The 20449-nt window shown below is 33.7% G+C and overlaps 1 protein-coding gene across 1 annotated transcript; it reads left to right on the forward strand.

Moving 5' to 3' along the window:
* Positions 1-2496: 2496 nt before the first annotated feature.
* On the forward strand, positions 2497-10660 carry LOC123668565 (pyruvate dehydrogenase [acetyl-transferring]-phosphatase 1, mitochondrial; the record flags this gene model as incomplete). Its single annotated transcript, XM_045602297.1, has 4 exons — positions 2497-2724; positions 4061-4199; positions 9190-9356; positions 9495-10660. Coding segments are annotated over 4 exons (1521 nt in total), but the record flags the coding sequence as incomplete, so codon positions are not given.
* Between the last annotated feature and the right edge of the window lie 9789 nt (positions 10661-20449).

The raw sequence follows: 20449 nt of genomic DNA on the forward strand, positions 1-20449 counted from the left end.
GTGCAGTCCTTGTGGGTCTCCCCACCGTGCCTCGGAGAGCACGTTAAGCCGTCGGTCCCGATTGTTATCATGTACACCTTATAGCGATCGTTACCCATAGTAGGGAATATATCCGCCAACCCACATTGGAGCAGCGTGGTGGATTAAGCTCTGATCCTTCTCCTACACGGGGAAAGAGGCCTATGCCCAGTTGTGGGATATTACAGGCTGAAGCGTACCTTTTATATGTAAGTATTTTTTAATCACATTATTATTGTATACTTCTTTTAAACCTTTTTTAAATTTAAAAATTACAAATGTTATCGGTCGTGTTGTTTCGGATTTGTTTACCAACACAGGCCGCTCATACAATATGCGAATCGGTCGAGCGACTGATCCGAGCCTATTTCCGAGAATTTGTTGTCGTCAAGCGATAGTGTTTGTTACCGGTTTGTTTATATATAGTTATCGATAAAAAACGACAAAGACAAAGGAGGAGACAGACATATTTGAGATTCTGATTTATTTATAATATAATATTGCGAGCTTTATTTTAATATACACAGTTTTATAATAAAATTTCATTAAATTAAATAGAATACACATTTTTCTAGAATTACTTAGTGTGAACTTCGACCATAATGTTTTATATTAATTTTTGCAAGTTTCCTTAAGATTCAGATTTAAGGCATACATGGGAATTTTTTTGTAATAACAGTGTGGCGACATCTATTGCGCAACATACTAACTACGTAATTAGAGAAAAACTGACGTGTGCTACATCGCGCTATCAGAGTTTTCAAAGTGATTGAGTATATATACAAGAACCCGACAACACCCGTTGTGGCCAGTAACCCGCCAGATACAAGACCCGTCTGGTTGGAGGATCCTCCCTTTTCGATGGTGATTCTTCACACCACGTGCCTGTCGCTACAAAACACAGACTAACCTGGACGCCCACAAGAAATAACGTCATTTGCTCAAATCATTTTAATACCTCTGACTTTCCAGTGTGGAACTGGCAAGATTAATAATTGAAAAATATACCGACACGAGCATTTCTTTCTTGATGAAGAAAGGAAACCCACAAAAATGTATTCGTCATATTTATAGAAAACTAATCCATTTTAAAAACCAGTAATAGATACAACTGTCACAGATTTTCAAAATGATACAAACATTATTTTATTTTTGACATGATAGTTATTGTAGTACATCTATACATATAATAAAATGATAGGAAAGTCAAAACTGTACTTGAATATTTTTTTAAAGAATATTTGGGGTGTGATCTATAATCGATACCGAAGCCAAAAATATAGTTTTTAGAATTTTTGTCTGTTTGTCTGTATGTATGTCCGGGATAAACTTAAAAAGTACTTCATAGATTTACTTCAAATTTGCCACGAATATTATTAAGAGGTCGGGTCAACATATAGGCTACATATTATCACGCTATCACCTACGGGGAACGAGCAGTGAACCTTTATTTCTTTAACGCATTCTGTAACAACGTGTAATCTAACGACGCATATTTGAATGTTGTTGTTATTAAGTTAATAACCATGTCATAAGCTAGCTTCACATTATAAATAAAGACATTCTATAGTACCTATAATTAGTATCAGCATTGCACCCGTGCGAAGCCGGGGCGGGTCGCTAGTAATAAATAAAGTCCATATTTATAATAACACCTTACCTTTGTATCACTTTAATAACCTAATTTCCCTAACCGAGTACTTGAATTTATCGATAATGCGTATCAACAATTGTTACAACCACGGTCCACGGCTGTAAGCAACTTGTCATGTCATTATATTATAATGACTCAGAATGTACTTATCTACTTATTATATATGTGTGAAAAATGTAAGTGTGTTTTCAATTTAGTATGTGTGAGTTTCGTATTGACTGATGATTATTTTTGTATGGGAATTAGACAAATTGTGCGTGTATGTGTGATTTCCAACCGCCAAAAATGACAAATAGTTTTGTATCAAAGAACGCTATGGCTACTCCCATGTTGCTACTCCATGTTGCTCTTTGGGTCTAAAGCACCCTCTTTTTTTTTAAATTTCCCGTATTGTTGAGAACTGAAGAGTAAACTAACACTGTTCATGTCAACAAGCATCTTTTAGTCTAGTAAATTTTTTATTGTATATATTTTTTTCTTTTGTATTGTAATATGTATCTAGTATCTAATCTACAATCTACAATTCTTTCTACACCGTGCTTTTTAAGTTTCTACAGTATAATTCGTTTATGTTGCATAAGTTTACTCTTTGGTAAAAAAAACCATCTTAATTATCTGTGCTTCTGGCTGTATAACAATTGCCTTTATCATGATAATGAGGAATTGCAAAAAAATTGATCGTTGAATGTATTTTCAGTCTTATTATTATAAATACCTAACTATTTTTCATCTTAATTCAAAAATCCTTTAAATAACTGAGAAACGTATCGTACGGATTAGATTATAATATTTATTTCGTGATTGCATAACATGCCCGACTAACTTCTGGTTTAAATATGAATTATTCCAACATAAATGTATTCGTTAGTACCTATCTAAAGATAGATCGCAGTTTTAAACGAAAGTTATCCAATATTTGGTATAAAAGTTGTGTGTTAGATGATCGTAACCAAATAGATTGTATTAACCTGAGTTCTAGATTCTTTCATTCTTCAAACCTAAGACGACAAGTAAAAAATGATGGTGTTGAAGTACTTTTGTCTCCACAAGAAGTAAGTTTGAGGATGATAACCTACTTATGATTGAAATATTCCATATTAATCACCAATATTTATTTATTTACTATTTTATTTGTTTGTATAAGTGACACAACCTAATAACTACAAAGTTATTATATAAAACCAATATGTAAAAATTTAAATAATATTTTTTTTAATGTATATTATAATTTACTGTATAAAATCTTTTACAATATATTTGTTGGTTTGTAGTAACCACGTTGGTGCAACGGCCACATCACTTTTTGTGTTTGTTGGTTTGTGGTTGTTGCGCTGGCGGTTGCGGGTTCGATCCCCACATAGATAAACATTTGTTTGCCGTGATTTGGGTGCTTATGCAGTCCTTGTCAGTTCCCTCATCGTTCCTCGTAGAGCACTTTAAGCCGTTGGGCCCGATTGTTATCATGTATATCGAATATAGCCTATGCCCAGCAGTGGCATATTACAGGCCGAAGCGTTGGTTTGTAGCAGTAACTAATTATTTAACTTTAATGGTAAATTGTATATTAATGGATATAAGTAAAGACTTTTTTAAAGGTTTACTTATGCTCTTTTCTACTAAGAAATGATTATGAAGCGAGAATTTCCTCATATGAACCAAATAGCTCAATTTATACACACTGAATATTTTGATCAGGGACATTGAGTAGTTGGAGGGAAAATTCCTATGAAATAAATTTTAACAAGACTCTCGAGACAAATTCACTATCAGAAACAGTCTTTAATTAATGGAGGTTCCTGATATATTTATTTTAGTACTCGATAGTAAAATCAGCATTGACACTAAAATGTTAAATCACAGATATAATAAATAAACTAAATAATTGTGTTTGCAGGTAAACGAAGAAAAACCAACTTCAATTATATTGACAAGTAATACAATGTAGGTACACGAAAAAATAGTCAAGTAAATACGCATTATCGAAGATTACTCCAAAAGTTGTAATCAGATCTCGATGAAATTTAAATGTGACCACAAGATAAACATCGGCTTTCGATTAAATTAAAAATCATCAAAATCGGTACACCCAGTAAAAAGTTATGCGGCTTTTCGAGAGTTTCCCTCGATTTCTCTGGGATCCCATTATCAGATCCTGGTTTCCTTATCATGGTATCAATCTAGGGATATCTCTATTCAACAAAAAAAGAATTATCACAATCGGTTCATAAACGATGGAGTTATCCCCGAACATACATATATATACATAACATATACAGTAACTTCCTCCTTTTTTGAAGTCGGTTAATAAACCAAGATTTTTTTTTTATGCATATGATGATGACACATTATATAAGTATCAAAATTAATATAATGCAAATCTTTTTTCAGGTTACAGTAATTCTACGTAAAAATGAATTCAACAAGGATTTCTCTTACGGATCTGTTAAGTCCTATGATTCAAATCAGCTGCCTTCAAATTCTCCTACTGAAGATACCAGATGTGAAGCACAGTGCAAGATGACATCTGGTGAAAATATTTAAATATTTATCTTTAATGGCACATACACAGTAACCAACATATTATCAATAATATTAGCTTAATTTTATTCAAGTTTGGGACTCCCTTTCAAGTTCACGATATCCCTCTTGGTCATTGGTGACATGCTAGGTATTATATTTAGAAAGAAGCTCCACCTTGTGATTGAACCCCTGTTGGAGGTACTTTCTTATGGAATAATTTCTAAATTTTTTGATTATATTGAGATAACCATAACGACAATAACAATATCTTTATTTTCACAAACTTTGTACTGTTACAATGACAATGTGACAACAAAATAAAAAGTAATGCGATTAGCATCTGTAGCTAAGCATAGCGTGTATTTGGCTATCAGTATGTGAAACATACATCAGATTTTAAGTTTGGTTTGTAGGATCATAACTGTGAAAACTGCATTCCATTTTGTTGAGCAGATATTGCATTGTAGGGGAAGAAACATATAGATAAACAAACACCTTAAAATTAAATCTAATTTGCTCTAACATAGCTCTAATATAGACACCTATCATTCATTCTTACTTATCTTGTATTTTGTACAATAAGGTGTCCATTATATGAACAAAATTTTTTTAAGTGAAATTCTTCAGGCGCATATGAGAGTAAATATTTTACGGATGAAACGTCACGAATGTGACGTTTTGATATGCAACATTTTTATATAAATTATGATATCGCCTTCTTCGTCCGGTACAGGCGTCACCCGCCTCGTGTCTCGCTTCACCTTAGTTTTCAATTAGTTTTTAAATATTTATTTATTTATTTTTTCAATTAGTTTGCCAAAGAAGTTTCACTTCTGACAATTGTATTTTGTACGCACGCACTGTTTTATTTGCTTTTTAAACTACTACTACTCCTTTGGCGCTGAAACCCCAAAGTGGGTCTTGGTCTCCGAGACGAGAACTCTCCATCTTGCCCGGTCCTGAGCAGTCTCTTACCAATTATTATTGGCTTGTAACGCTCACAGGTCCACCTCAACTCTATCGCGCCAGAGATACTTAGGTCGTTCAACCGGGCGTCGGTCCGATGGTCGGCCAAGCTTTCCTCAGTCCCCGTTCCTCACCCATTCGTTCTACATGACCTAGCGGCCTAGCCTAACGGAGGCGTGCTTTAATTTCTCCAAGTATATTTGGCTCGGCCATAAGTTTTTCTAATTCGACGTTCCTTCGGACTCTCCAGCTTCCATCCTCTCGTTTGGTAGGACCAAAAATCTTCCTAAGAAGCTTTCGTTCGGTGACTAAAAGGTTACGTTCTTCATTCTGGGTTAGAGTCCAGGCTTCGCAGCTATACAATAAACTAACTAGACATATTTAAATACAAAATTTTATCTTCTTATGTCAACCCGACTACCCACCAAAACCGGATGACGCCACGGGATCGCTTTCGCATGCTACCTTGACGCCCCGACGGTAGGCCATGCACCCGCCATGTGCGCCACGGCGCCTCCGTCATAAAGCGCCCACGGCGTTGGTGTTGGAAGATTTTGAAAATTGCAAAGAAATATTTTTATTATATAAAATCATATTTACAAAGGATAGGTTCTTATTTATTAAAAGAAGATAAAATTAAAGATCAGGCAAGATATTTTCTTTTGAAGGTCTCTCTTTTTGTCATATTTTCATGTGTCATTTGTATGTTTTTGCACAAAGTAGAAAAAAATAGAAGTATAAGAAAATAAATTATATATATTTTCATATCACAACCGCATTCTCAAAACTTTACACTGTGTTTTTTTAACAATACACGATGCAGTATATTTAATGACTGCTGCTGCTCACACGTTTTTATTTTAATACATTTCAGTTCAGTTATTAGCAACAGAATATGACATCGAAATAATCTATACTAATATTATAAAGCTGAAGAGTTTGTTTGTTTGAACACGATAATTTCAGGAACTACTGGTTCGATTTGAAAAATTCTTTCAGTGTTAGATAGCTCATTTATCGAGGAAGGCTTTAGGCTAATATCATCTCGCTAAGACCAATAGGAGCGGAATCCACGCAAATGAAGTCGCGTGCATAAGCTAGTGACAAAATAAAAATAATATATTTGATAAGAGAGCTAATTTTGTTTTAACCTCTAATCTCAATCCCTGTTCGTAATTCATATCTCTCGTGTTGTATGTGATTTTAAGATCAGTCGATATTAAAACTATTTATTTATTTATTTTAAGGATAACTTACAAAACATACACTAATACAGATTGTACAAAAATGTTTGCAATAATTTGCTGAGTGTTCTTTTATTTACAAGTTGCACGGCGCGGTTAAGGACAGTTCTATCTAAGTAGTAATTATTTTATTTCTTTAAAATTTATATAAATGTAAAGTGTCAAAATGTAAAAAAAAAAACGAATAAATAGTACTACTACTAACCAGTAAATTTAACGTTTTCTTTTACTTTGAAATGAAAGGACGACTCGTATGATAAGGATTTTGTGTATTGTCTGACCAAAATAATAATGAATAATGAACAATGAATGATAAATTATGAACGTTACAATTAAAATTTTTAAACAAAGAAAAACGAATCGTATGAACTTAGGTGAGCCCCCCTCCCCGCCCGTCGCCTTCTCATTCGCCGATGAGCGGTAACTTCATAGCATTAGAAGCACCACTGCCCACTAGATGTCGCTCGAACAATCGCCTGTCGATGTCGCTTGATCTAACTTTTGTAATCTTATACATAAAATTCTCGCGTCACAATGTTAGTTAAAATACTCCTCCGTAACAGCTCGACCGATTTTAATGAAATTTTGTGTGCATATCGGGTAGGTTTGAGAATCGGCCAACATCTATTTTTCATACCCCTAAGTTATAAGGGGATGTTAACCTGGTTAAGATTTAAGAACATTTATGGCAAAACAACGTTTGTGGGGTCAGCTAGTAATGTATTATCTCTTTACCTATGAAATTGCCGTTTCGTCGTACTGGCTGGTTAAGATTTAAGAACATTTATGGCAAAACAACGTTTCTGGGGTCAGCTAGTAATGTATTATCTCTTTACCTATAAAATTACCGCTTCGTCGTACTGGCTATTTTAAAACTAAAAAATAAATATCGCTAAGAACTTGAATTTTAAATTATTTTTATTTTAAGAATATAGAATTCTTTTTTTATAATTAGTCATTTGTTTAAAGCTTAGCGTTTTGTTTACATCGCATTTGTACGTTTTTCGTCATCGTGGATATGTTAAAAATTCGAGTGATTATGGACTATGAGATCCGTCGCAGTAGCAAAGTGGCAGAAGCGGCATGCAACATCAACGACGTTTACGGTGCGAACACTACTAAAGATCGTACCACCTGTTTGATTTGTTCGCTTTCGTTCCGGAAATCTTGACCTAAGCAATGAACCATGTGGTCGGCCGAAAATGTTGGTCGACAATGACGAATTCAAAGTGCTCCACAATCGCTTTGAATTGAAATACCAGCCGTTATTGGCTTGCTCGCTTTCGTTCCGGAAATTTTGACCTAAGAAATGAACCACGTAGTCGGCCCTAAAACGTTGGTCGACAATGACGAATTAAAGGCAATTGTGGAGGCCGATGATTCTCAAATTACAGCTAAATTAGCAGCAGCTTACTTATTTAGCTTATTTAGCCACCCCCTCTCTTCCCGTGGGTGTCGTAAGAGGCGACTAAGGGATAACAAGGTTCCACAACCACCTTGGAACTCAAGAAGCCGACCGATGGCGGGATAACCATCCAACTGCTGGCTTTGAAATACTCAGGCCGAAGACGGGCAGCAGCGTCTTCGGTGCGACAAAGCCAGTACTGCGGTCACCAACCCGCCTGCCCAGCGTGGTGACTATGGGCAAAACACATGAGTTCACGTTTTATTTTGGCGTAAACTTGTGGAGGCCTATGTCCAGCAGTGGACTGTATAGGCTGTAATGATAGCAGCAGCTTTCGAAGTTAGCACTAAAACAATATTGGTCCATTTATGTCGAATTGGAAAGGGAAAGAAGCTCGACAAATGGGTGCCCCACGAATTGAATGAACGCCAGCGCGAAATACGCGTCGAGACGTGCTTTGCACTGCTCAACAGACACACAAACGAAAGCATATTGAATCGCATTGTTACTTGTGACGAAAAATGGATTCTATTCGAAATCGCAAGCGCTCAGCTAGTTTGTTAGATCCAGGTTCTATACCTAAACAATGCCATGCAATGTTTGATGGTCTAGCGGCGGTGTAATTCATCACAGTTTCTTATCAAACAGCATGAGCATTACTGCAGATGTGTACTGTGAAGAACTAAACACAGTAATGGGGAAGCTCGCACGTCTTCAACTAGTTTTGGTCAATCGTTCGGCTCCGCTGCTCCTGCACGACAACGTGTGACTTCATACTGCACAGCAGACGGTCTCTAAGTTACAAGAGCTGGGGTTGGAAGTTCTCCGTCATCAACCATACTCACCATATCTTGCCCCTACAAAATTCAATTGCCGAGAGGCAGTACAAAATTCCTTTGAAGAGTTTGTTGCCTCCCGTCCAGCAGAGTTTTTCAAGAAAGGCATCAATAAGTTACCACTATGTTAGCAAAAATGCATTGATTCCACGGGTACTACTTTGAATAATAATATAATAAAAAAAAAGTGCGTTAACTTATTTCATCAAAAACGGCAATTTCATAGGTAGTAAGACCTATTATAAATCCTTCAATGTAAATATCTGCTATGAAGTTTTTGCTAGAGAGTTATCACCGCTTAGCTTTTCAAATTTTAGTGAGATATACAACATCTATAAGCTTTTTGTTATTTAATTTGGTGAATTGATTAATTTAGCATGTGTTGTCCCCCTCTAAGCCTCTTTCACCATGTACGAGAAGGGTTGGTGCTTAATCTACTACACTACTCCACTGTGATAGGTTGATATATTTTCTAATACGAGAAATGATCATTGTCATTCAAGTGTATGATATTATTAATTTAAATTATTTTATTCGTTGGTACAGGTTTACTAATGGGAGTTTTTGATGGACACGGTGGCCCTGCTTGTGCTCAAGTAATATCTAAGCGTTTATTTAAATATATTGCCGCCGCACTTCTACCTCAAAATCTTTTACAAAAGTATAAGGAACAGGAACCTCGTGAGCCATTGATAGAAACTTATAATGATAGAGTAAGTCTTTTTACTATTTAAATCTATTTTAATAATTACTGGATAAAGTAAAACATTACTGTTTAATAAATAATTGTGTTTTCATTAAATTATAATAAAAATGTACACAAAATAATAATAATTATTATTTCCTTTCAGGCCGAAATTGTGCAGGATCTCAAACTAGTCTATGATAATAGTTTTAATCTTTATTTGAATAAACTTCTAGCAGCTGCTAAGAATGATGTTAATATTGAATCTTCATTAGTTGATGGTATTATGCAATTAGATAGTGATCTTTCAAGAGAAGTGTTAGATATGTACAAAGAAAACGGTACAGTTAACCACAAGACTTTATCAGTGGCTTTATCGGGTGCTGTTGCTTGTTTATCTTACATAGATGGACCTCATATGTATGTAGCTAATGTTGGCGACTGCAATGCTGTTATAGGCACTATGGATGATGATAATAAATGGCTTGCGAAAAAAATTACCAAAGAACACAATACCGAAAATTTTGATGAACTCAAAAGGGTTTGGAACGAACACCCTGATGAGGAGCGTAATACTGTTATAAGAAGAGATAGACTTTTAGGAGAGCTAGCGCCGCTACGAAGTTTAGGCGACTATAGATATAAATGGGATATTGAAACATTATCGCAACTGGCGGTTCCTCTGATAGGCCCAAAAGCCATACCTGCAAACTATCACACTCCGCCATACCTCACAGCTAAGCCTGATATATTTTATCACAGACTATCACCGAAAGATAAATTTTTAATAATTGCCTCAGATGGTTTATGGGATATGATGACACCCCTTCAAGCTGTTAAATTAGTAGGAGAACATATGAAAGGAAAAGTATTTTTTAATCCCCTTATGCTTCCAAAGAAGAATATTCAGTTGGGAGATTTAAATGACCTATTATTGCACAGAAAAGAAAGCTTGAAGAGCAAACCGAAAGACCGTAATGCTGCTACTCATCTTATTAGACATGCTATAGGAGGTACTGAGTATGGCGTCGATCACTCAAGACTGGCGCAGTTGTTGAGCTTATCGCCTGATGTCAGTCGCATGTTTAGAGATGACATTACTGTTACCGTAGCTTACTTTGACTCGGAATACCTTAGACAGTGTCCGGCATGATTTTCTGTTTTAATCTGTATTCATGAACTACAGTGCCTTGTAAATTATGTAGGTATACTATTTTATGGCCATAGTTACAGGTTAGTTAATTTTTATGTTCCTGAATATATGAGTGATGTAGACATATTTAATATTGTGACAAATTAAATTGATTGTGATTGATGGGTTTCGAACGTGAATGATATTTTATTTATTTTTGTTTTGTGTAATAGGTGTTTATACGTCATTAATAACAGTTAATTTGATGCTATTTAACTTAAACCTTATATTTGTATCTTGAGGAAAAAATCTTTGAAAGAAATACTTGGACAGTAGAAACAGAAAAAAAATTTTGTGATTATTTTTGTTGTTCTGTTTGTACTCAAGAGTTGAAACACTAGTATTTTTTTAAATGTAATCCCTGAGTAAGCAAAATGGTTTATTCAATTGCTTTTTTGTACGCGTTATAAATTACTATGCACGTGTTGTGTAATTTAGCAACGAAACCTTTTTAAAAATATAATCTAAGTATTTTATTTGAATTCTTAATAATTGTTTTATCTGTGAATTTTGTAATTTTAATAAATGAGTCTCATCATCAAGTCATTTCAATTTTAATAGGAGAAAGCCATTAAATATCTAATATTGATAAGTAAAATGTATATAAAAGTTTCTTCATTTATATTTCGTACCATTTGTTATTACAATTACAATTGTACCATTGATTTGGATCTTATATGGAATCTGTAAATAAAGATTTTATCAACAGTTCAATTAAAAAGTACAATAACTTATAATTGTAAAATAGAAATTTTGTGATGAGAGGCAGTGTAATTTTAAATATTATACAGTTTAACTTAGCATACATTTAGAGCGTGTTGTAATAACATTATAATTATTATGTATTCCTACAATTATTGTCTATAAAATCTGTAAAGAGGTGCCCTATATATTTGTACCAATATAATCACTGCGCCACAATGCGTTTATTCTATAAATTTATGCGCAATTTGCAAAAGTTTTATCTTGTTTACTTTCAAAATATATTTTTAGAGACTGTTAAAAGATTGCAAGATTGCTAAAAATTAAACAAATATTTTTTTTACAGTTTGTCCTTATATGTGCTTGAATCTTCGAATTTACAAAAAAATTAAACAAAAAATTATCATTTCTGTGTAACATGTTTTTGTATATTATTTATTTAAAAAATAAAAAGAGATATTTTTTATCTAAAATAATAACAGTATTTAGAGTAGTATTGAAATATTGTTATAGGTCGCGCACATAAACTTAACAAAACTGGCTGTCGTTTACGCTTCAGCCTGTAATATCCCACTACTGGGCATAGGCCTCTTTCCCCATGTAGGAGAAGGATCAGAGCTTAATCCACCACGCTGCTCCAATGCGGGTTGGCGGATATATTCCCTACTATGAGTAACGATCGCTATCAGGTGTACATGATAGCAACCGGGACCGACGGCTTAGCGTGCTCTCCGAGGCAGACCTGGGGAGACCCACAAGAAATGCACAAACACCCAGACCACGGCAAACACCTGTATGGCCAATACAAATGTTTGTCATGTGCGGGAATCGAACCCGCAACCGCCAGCGCAACAGGTACAATGCATGGCTGTGACCGTTGCGCCAACGCGGCGTCGGCTGTCGTTTGCGCAGCCACTATTGTAGACAACTTTTGTTTTGCTAAGGAGAATGCTCCACGAATCTTTGTGGCTGCCAGCGAAATCCAAATATCTTAACTAAATTCTAGTATAAGTTTTTTCAGCAAGCGAATAATTGCATCGTGTAATAATAATAAAGAAACTCTCGAAAATCTGGAATAATTTAAGGAAATCGAAGAAAAAATATGATATGTAATTACTGTGTCGATTATTCACTGTCCACTCATTGGTAATTCGTTTTCAGTTTTGTGAAAATTGTGAATGTATCGTTGTATCACCCTCTTATCAAAATGATCAAAAGTTACAGCCTGTGACTGGTTTTACTCGTTTTCTCTTTTTACCGGGTGTCTTAAATACATTTATAAATACACCGTGATATTAATACTCCGGATGGTCCCGGAGTTCAGCCGACGGCAATGGGCACTCGGACTACCCACGTTCGGTAGCAGCCTCTCCAGTGAGGCGGCGGCTTCCACGACTCTCGGGGCTAGCTGGGTAAAATGAGCCCCGAAAGCCCACATCCCGTCCAGGGTGAGACCCAGAGACCTAATCTGGGACCTTTATCTTGACCTAAGTCAAGTCGACAAAATGTTTGTACTGAATGCAATAAAAAATATTGGTACCTAGAGTAATAATTGTTTTAAGGCGCGTTTGGCTATTTTTTGAGTGATAATTCAAGAAAATGAAGGACAGTCATGACGAAAACGTAAACAATTTACGTTGTTAGTAAATAGGTATATTTTTTTTATCAGCATTATTTTTATTTACATCTTGTAATATCCCACTGCTGGGCTTAGGCCTCTTTCCCCATGTAGGAGAAGGATTAAAGCTTAATCCACCACGCTGTCAAATGTAGGATGGCGGATAAATATATCCGCTTTATTAGGGAATTCCCTACTTTGAGTAACGATCGTTATCAGGTGTACTAACATGATAACAACCGGGAACGATGGCTTAACGCGCTCACTGAGCCACGGTGGGGGAGCCACAAGGACTGCACAAACATCCAGACCACGGCAAATCTGTATGGCCAATTCAAATGTTTGTCATGTGCGGGATCGAATCCCCAATCGCTAACGCAACAGCCACATACCAGTGCTGTGACCGTAATAAATATTGTTTTATGCAGACATAAAGGTTAAAAAATGTCAAGGAAAGAACAGACTTGGCCCGTGGTGAGGCCGTACTCCGCGCCATCTTCTAAAATTTTTTTACCTATACAGGTACGATTTGCACTGATGAACGCAACCTCTACCGCTAGCCAGATCGCCCGTATGATGTTCCGGAGAGTGAGAGAGATAACATATCTAAAAATTGGCCTACCTGAAATTTTTGTTTTCCTGACGTTGCTAGCTCTCGCGCCATAACCTTAATACCTACCGAAAGTATAAAGCCTGTTGAAAATGTAAACGTGGGGTTGTCAATTATTTTGCTATCTTCACTACTAGGTTGGCAGGTAAAAACAGGTGTATAAATATATTATTATAATTACTTTCACCCACACGTTTAATAAGTAAATCACACATCAAAACTAGCGCCTTTTTATTGCAAATATGATGACACAGGTTTTTCTGCTCAAATCTGGTTTAAATGGCGGTTACCGAATTTAATATAAGCTGGCCAGGAATATTCCAGCCGTCTCTTTCGTGATTTATATTAGCATTCTGAAGAAGATAATTATTTAATATATCCATTAAGCAGATGGGTGAAGATCAAGTCTAGTTTGGATCTTAGTCTAGTATATTTTAAACGTTAAGTAACCAAATCAACAAACAAACAAAGATCTTTTATGTTTATTCATACTAATCCGTAATTTAATTGAAAATTCAGCTTAACCGACTTCGTACAGATTATTCAGTATTAAGAAATAATCGGTAGCTTAGAGAATGTTATTTGAAGAAAATGTAGGCCTAATTAAACAAAAAAATAGGTAAAAAAACTTTTTAAGTTAAACGGTTTTATGTTAAACATACATTGCAATGTTTAAGATAAATGTACTAAAAACCAAAAAATAATAAAATAGATACAGTCGTGGGAATTATAAACATATGCATAGACTAGACTAAAATAAAACCGTGGGGCACGTCAATTGTCTACAATCGTTGATTAAAATGTTTGTTTTGTAATGTTACACTATAATTATGCAGTTGTTCAACCGACAAAGATGGACGTGTGATAATTTCCTCACCGTCTGCGGGCCAAACTGCCTATTTTAACGACGAATTAAACGATTCTTCTATCGCACATTAAGTCGATAATTTGTAGACAATTGACGTGCCCCACGGTTTTATTTTAGTCTAGTCTATGCATATGTTTATAATTCCCACGACTGTATCTATTTTATTATTTTTTGGTTTTTAGTACATTTATCTTAAACATTGCAATGTATGTTTAACATAAAACCGTTTAACTTAAAAAGTTTTTTTACCTATTTTTATTTTCTAGTTTTTAGTTTTTATTTCGCATTCTGTTTAATTCATTTAGTGCTTCATTATTGCAAGGCCCATCTTAAATATTGAGGTTGTATAGTGCACTGTATTCTTCTTGTCAAGCCCTTTTATTTGATACCCATATTGGTGGGATTGATAAAAAATTGTTATCAGACAGCGATCAGGTAGCGGCGGCCAGCTTAGATTTCAATTTTGCATAGTAAATTGTATTCTACTTGTTGAGACCTTTCATTTGATACCCATGTTGATGGGATTGATAAAACCTAAGTTATCCGCCATTTTGTAGAGGCCGCCATCTTGGATTTTAATTTTATATAGTACATTGATTATACTGGTTGAGCACTTTCATTTGATACCCATATTGATGGGATCGATAAAACCTACGTTATCCGCCATTTTGTAGCGGCCGCCATCTTGTATTTCAATTTTTTATAGTATATTGTATTCTGCTTGTTGAGCCCTTTCATTTGATACCCATATTGATGGGATTGATAAAACCTACGTTATCCGCCATTTTGTAGCGGCCGCCATCTTGGATTTCAATTTTTTATAGTATATTGTATTCTGCTTGTTGAGCCCTTTCATTTGATACCCATATTGATGGGATTAATAAAACATAAATTATCCGCCATTTTGTAGCGGCGGCCATCTTGAATTTATAATGATAATGAATAAACATAATTGTATTGTCACCAAAATCCAAAGTGTATACAAAATTTCAGATTAATCGGTTGACAGGAAGAGGGTGAAATTTGAATTACTAAATTTGACCCAAGAATAAATAATAAAAAATAAATAAAACAAACGGGGTGAGCTAAATAAAACCGTTTAAAAAGGCGCCTGTAATGTTTGCTGCAATCACATGGCCGGTACCGGATGAACAGTTTAACAAAGAAGAGCTGACAAAAATAGAGACAACTAAGTTGCGTAAAAAAGGAATTATTGTACGACTGACCCAGCCACGCGTTGCTATGGCTCAGTAAATATAATAGATTTACTAATCCTTTTGATACAATTAATATATATAATTCATATTTTCTAAATTCGTGACATGACTAGTCAATTATATAATAAGCATGAAAATTTATGTAAATTCTATAAATAAACGTGCCATCTATAATCTAGAAATACGACGCCATCTAACGGATATCTGTATAACTTAGATCTCAAACCGCCATCTATTAGGGTATTATAGAACTAACCGACAAATATACACTAAAGTTGTATAATAAACATTTAATTTGGAATAACAAATATTGAGATCAACAATTGAGATAAAAATTACCCTATTTCCCAAGTAGGACGAAGTTACAGATGCTTACAAAATTTCATAAAATTGGTTCTGTAGTTTCAGAGTTTATCGCTTACTTACATCGTGACACGACATTTATATATATATATATATAGATATTAAAAATAGGTTGCCTAAAAATCCTGAACTATTTTTCATTATTAAAAAAAAAATACCATTTGTTCCAAATTGAAAATTGCAACATCAAGATAATAAGAAGAGTTTAATCTGACTTGATGGCAGGGGCGACCCGCCCCGGGCGTCACCTTTTAGGGGGCGGCAAAATTTAACAATAAAAATATTTTGTAAATATTTGAACCACATTATTTTTATCGCAACTAAAAATTCGGATCGATTGAAAGGAGCACGGAATTTTTAATTACTACTTACTACTTTACTACTATTTTTACTTACCTTTTCTTTGAATGATAATTTGTAGCGACTGGCAACGTCTTTCTCAATTTTCGCAATTCTCCGTTTATGACTATCTCGTATATCTCTCAATAATCAGCGAGAATGACTTCTATTACATACAAGATGTAAGGGACAGCTATCCTTTAATTTAAACCATTAATTCGGACCATTATTCTGAGTATCAGACAACAAGAATTTTTCATCGCAAAACCTGGAAACCCGAAGAAAAAAATCTGGATGCTTTTTATACCTCTTCGGTGAGTAAAAAATCGCTATTATTCATCCAGAATCGTATTCTGTGGTTGATAACTATTTTTATTGCACTTATTCTAGCCCCAAAAATATAGTTGTTGACTTTGGAACCACGTAAAAAAGCGACAAGCCAATTTTTTAAAATAAACCTACCAAAAAAAAAAAATTGAAAAATTTCGAAATTTTCTGATAACAAATTCCACTAGATCTAAACTCAGATTAGTGTTATGAGTATACTGGCGAATAGCTGTACTACTTTCATATACTTTTCGAGTTATATCTAATAATGCATTTTTACTTGACGCTTTTTTCGTCGACCTACGTTGTATTATACCGCATAACTTTCTACTGGATGTACCGATTTTGATAATTCTTTTTTTGTTGAAAAGGGGATATCCCTAGTTTAGTACCATGATAAGAAAACTAGGATCTGATGATGGAATCTCAGAGAAATCGAGGGAAACTCTCAAAAATCCGCAATAACTTTTTACTGGGTTTACCTATTTTGATAATTTTTAATTTAATCAAAAGCTGATGTTTATCATGTAGCCACATTTAAATTTTATCGAGATCTGATAACTACTTTTTGAGTGATCTTTGATAACGCGTAGTTACTTGACTATTTTTTCGTCGATCTACGTTGTATTACTTGTCGATGTAATTGAAGTCGGTTTTTTTTTCGTTTGTCTGCAAACACAATTATTTTAACTAGTATTTTATAGTCGTACTTACTTAGGTACTTTAAGATTGAGTTTCTTTAATTATTTTTTACTTTTTAAAGGCAACTCAGGTTATTGTATCGGGTTTTTTTTAAATGTTTAGTTTAATTTTTATTTGTATGTTAGTTAAACGCCTGAAACTATTTTGTCTCAAAAATAGTTTTACACCTATAATATATTAATAGGTATTACACATTGGTTGGTACTCTACAAAAATAGCTAGTAGTAAATAAACATACAAAAAATATTATTTTACGCAGGTATTCAAATAAAACACAATTTATTTCAACTTTGTTTATTATTAATCATTTATATTAAAAGTGAATATTTCCGTAGTATGTATTAAAGTAGGCGAATATTACTTATTATTTACATTGAGATAGAAATTTCCTACATAACATTATTAAACGGTTAAGTTTAAGGCAGCGAACTGAAATAGGAATGAATAGGTAAAGTATGTAACCTACTCTTAAATCTATCTCTCGCGTGCTGTACAAACATAGCTTGCGATGTAGAGATTTCGAATTATGTTTAAAATGATTTGTACATCAACAATATTTAAAACTAATCACCATTATTATGGTGCATTCGGAATCCAATCTTAAATGCAAATGTGTTTAAAATTTATTAATACGTTAATATGATTCGTACAAGCGCTGGGCAAAAATATACAAGTGTAGTCGATCATGCTGTTTGCATGTTATTTTTCTGTACGATAATTATATATTACAATAGCATAATAACATTAGCTATATTATTTTTAGTGACTAAAATTGCTTCGACGTATGATTTCAATACTTAACAAAAAAATATCGTGTAATAAAAATGTATACAACGTCTTATTTAACTGGCGTACTTTCGGTATTAGAGCGATATACAGAGATACATGGCGGTCTACGATAGCCGAAATTATACGTGAAAAAATGAAGTAGTAGTAAGTACAAATGAAAAAAAATGTTTAGAAGTAAAGAGGCTATAAATAACCGACTTAAGTTCAAACTCAGGTGACTCAGTCATTGACAGGACACACAAAGAAACCGCAAATTTGAAGGTCAGCTTTTAGTGACGAACTGTAAAAATTTTCAAATCAATTTTTAATATTTCTTCAATATTTTACTTTAAAATTAATTTCACAAAATTTAATAGATAAAAAGTTGGTTAGTTGAGTTGATAAGCAGATAAATATTATTAACGATTTCTGAGAATTCAAAAACTGTAAATTAACCCACATAGTCTCGAGACGAGAGAGTTTCACTTTTATGTAAAATTTGTGCTTAATATTCTTAACTATACCATATTCCATAGAAACGACACCATTTTTAGGGTTCCTTACCTTAAAATGAAAAAATGGGTAGTCTGGAAGAGATCACTATCTAGTGATAAGATCGTCCGTTGCATGCGATGTGATATTTTTTTCCCTTTAAGCTTTATTCTTATGTAATTGTTATATATTATAAAGCTGTGTGCAATAAAGCTTTTTATTATTATTATTATTAAAAATGGGACCCTTATATAGGATCACTTTGTTGTCCGTCTGTCTGTTAAGACCCTTTTTCTCAAGAATGCTTGGAGGTATTAAGATGATATTCATATCAAATACTCAGCTCTACCCCTCTGTCCCTTGGAGCTGTTAATAAAATAAACTTCGAAGTCAACGCAATCAAAAGATACAGCCGTTTAGGCTGCAAATTTTCGACACTCGCAAGGGAATCAAAACTTACAGGGTACTTCCCGTGAACTCAGAATCTTTAAATTTGGTACGATGCAACGTCTTATAGCACAGATAGAGAAAAAATTGTGAAAAGCATACATTTTTAGTTACACCATATAATTAATTTTTTTTAATAATTTTGTTTGTATGGAATCCCCGGTGCCTGAGTCCGACTCGCACTTAGCCGGTTTTATTTATATATAGTTTTTTGAATATTGGAACCGTTATATCAATATTTCACTGGTTTACAAATATTTCGATTTTCTCTGCTATTGTTTCGATAAATTATAGTTTAAATAATAATAAAAAATAAAAAAAATGCTCAAATAAAACACGTTTATAATAGAAAATTTCATATCCCTAGAATTTATCTTATCTAATTATAAGACATTTTTAGGTTGACGTGGCGATGAAAAATAAATCTATGTTTATTTTTTTTATTTGACTCGTTTTATTTTTGTAAGTTTCTACTCAAATTTGCTATAAACTAATAAATAATAAGCAAACTCTTAGTTTAAAGCAAGTTATGTTTGTTAGACAACGCGAAATTTTATTTAATAAATAGTATAAATACTAAACATTTAGGTACATAGTTCTGATTTAATATCATCAACGGTTCTAACATTTATCTACATCTAACAGTAATAAAACGATTAATGTAAATATCCATAAGTATATTATGAGTGCGCGGGTAGGAGGAAAAATTTAATGTCGCGACGTGGAAAATGGCTATACATAACAATTTAACAGTCATCATGGTGTCTGCAAAGTCATCGAAATATCAGGAGTTTCAAAATGTTAAGTATCATCAAAACAGAGATAAAGAGATAGCAACTATCGACATACAACACATTTATTTGATAATTTTAAGGACGATTTCTTAAGTTTTTTAAAAAAAGTTGAAGGCTTGCTTGAAATTTTATTTAATTTTCTAATATCAAAATAATTTAATTTTTGAAATTCATAGCACTTTTTGTGTAATTGCATTTTCCACCACAAGTCGCCTTGATGTAACTCCTCTGAGAAAATTGAAGCCTAACTGATATACAATAAAGTAATCTTATGTTAAACTAACAAAATTCGTATATTGTTAGGCTTACGTGAAAACATTTTTAACATCTTTTTTTAAACCATTTTTACGTTTAAAGCATATCGCGTTGCTAAAAGAAGTCGTAAGTCCAACATTATACCCATTCGTTAACTTGAGTTACTTATCTAAGAGTTGACTAATAATTATATTAATTATACGTATTAATTAAAGTTATCCAGTTCGCTGCCATTACGAAAATAAATGGAAGAGTAAAATTTTCAAAAGTTTCGACAGTTTAAGTGAAGTATTTTAGCTACGATATTTTAAAAACGAGTTTAAAATTAAAGTCGGTTTTTATGCAAATTAATTATGATATTTTACTACACAAACATTATATACGTTAACTAGTTTATTGTATAAAATATTACTAATTACGCATTTAC

Source organism: Melitaea cinxia, chromosome Z, assembly GCF_905220565.1.
Source record: "Melitaea cinxia chromosome Z, ilMelCinx1.1, whole genome shotgun sequence".
NCBI lineage: Eukaryota > Metazoa > Arthropoda > Insecta > Lepidoptera > Nymphalidae > Melitaea > Melitaea cinxia.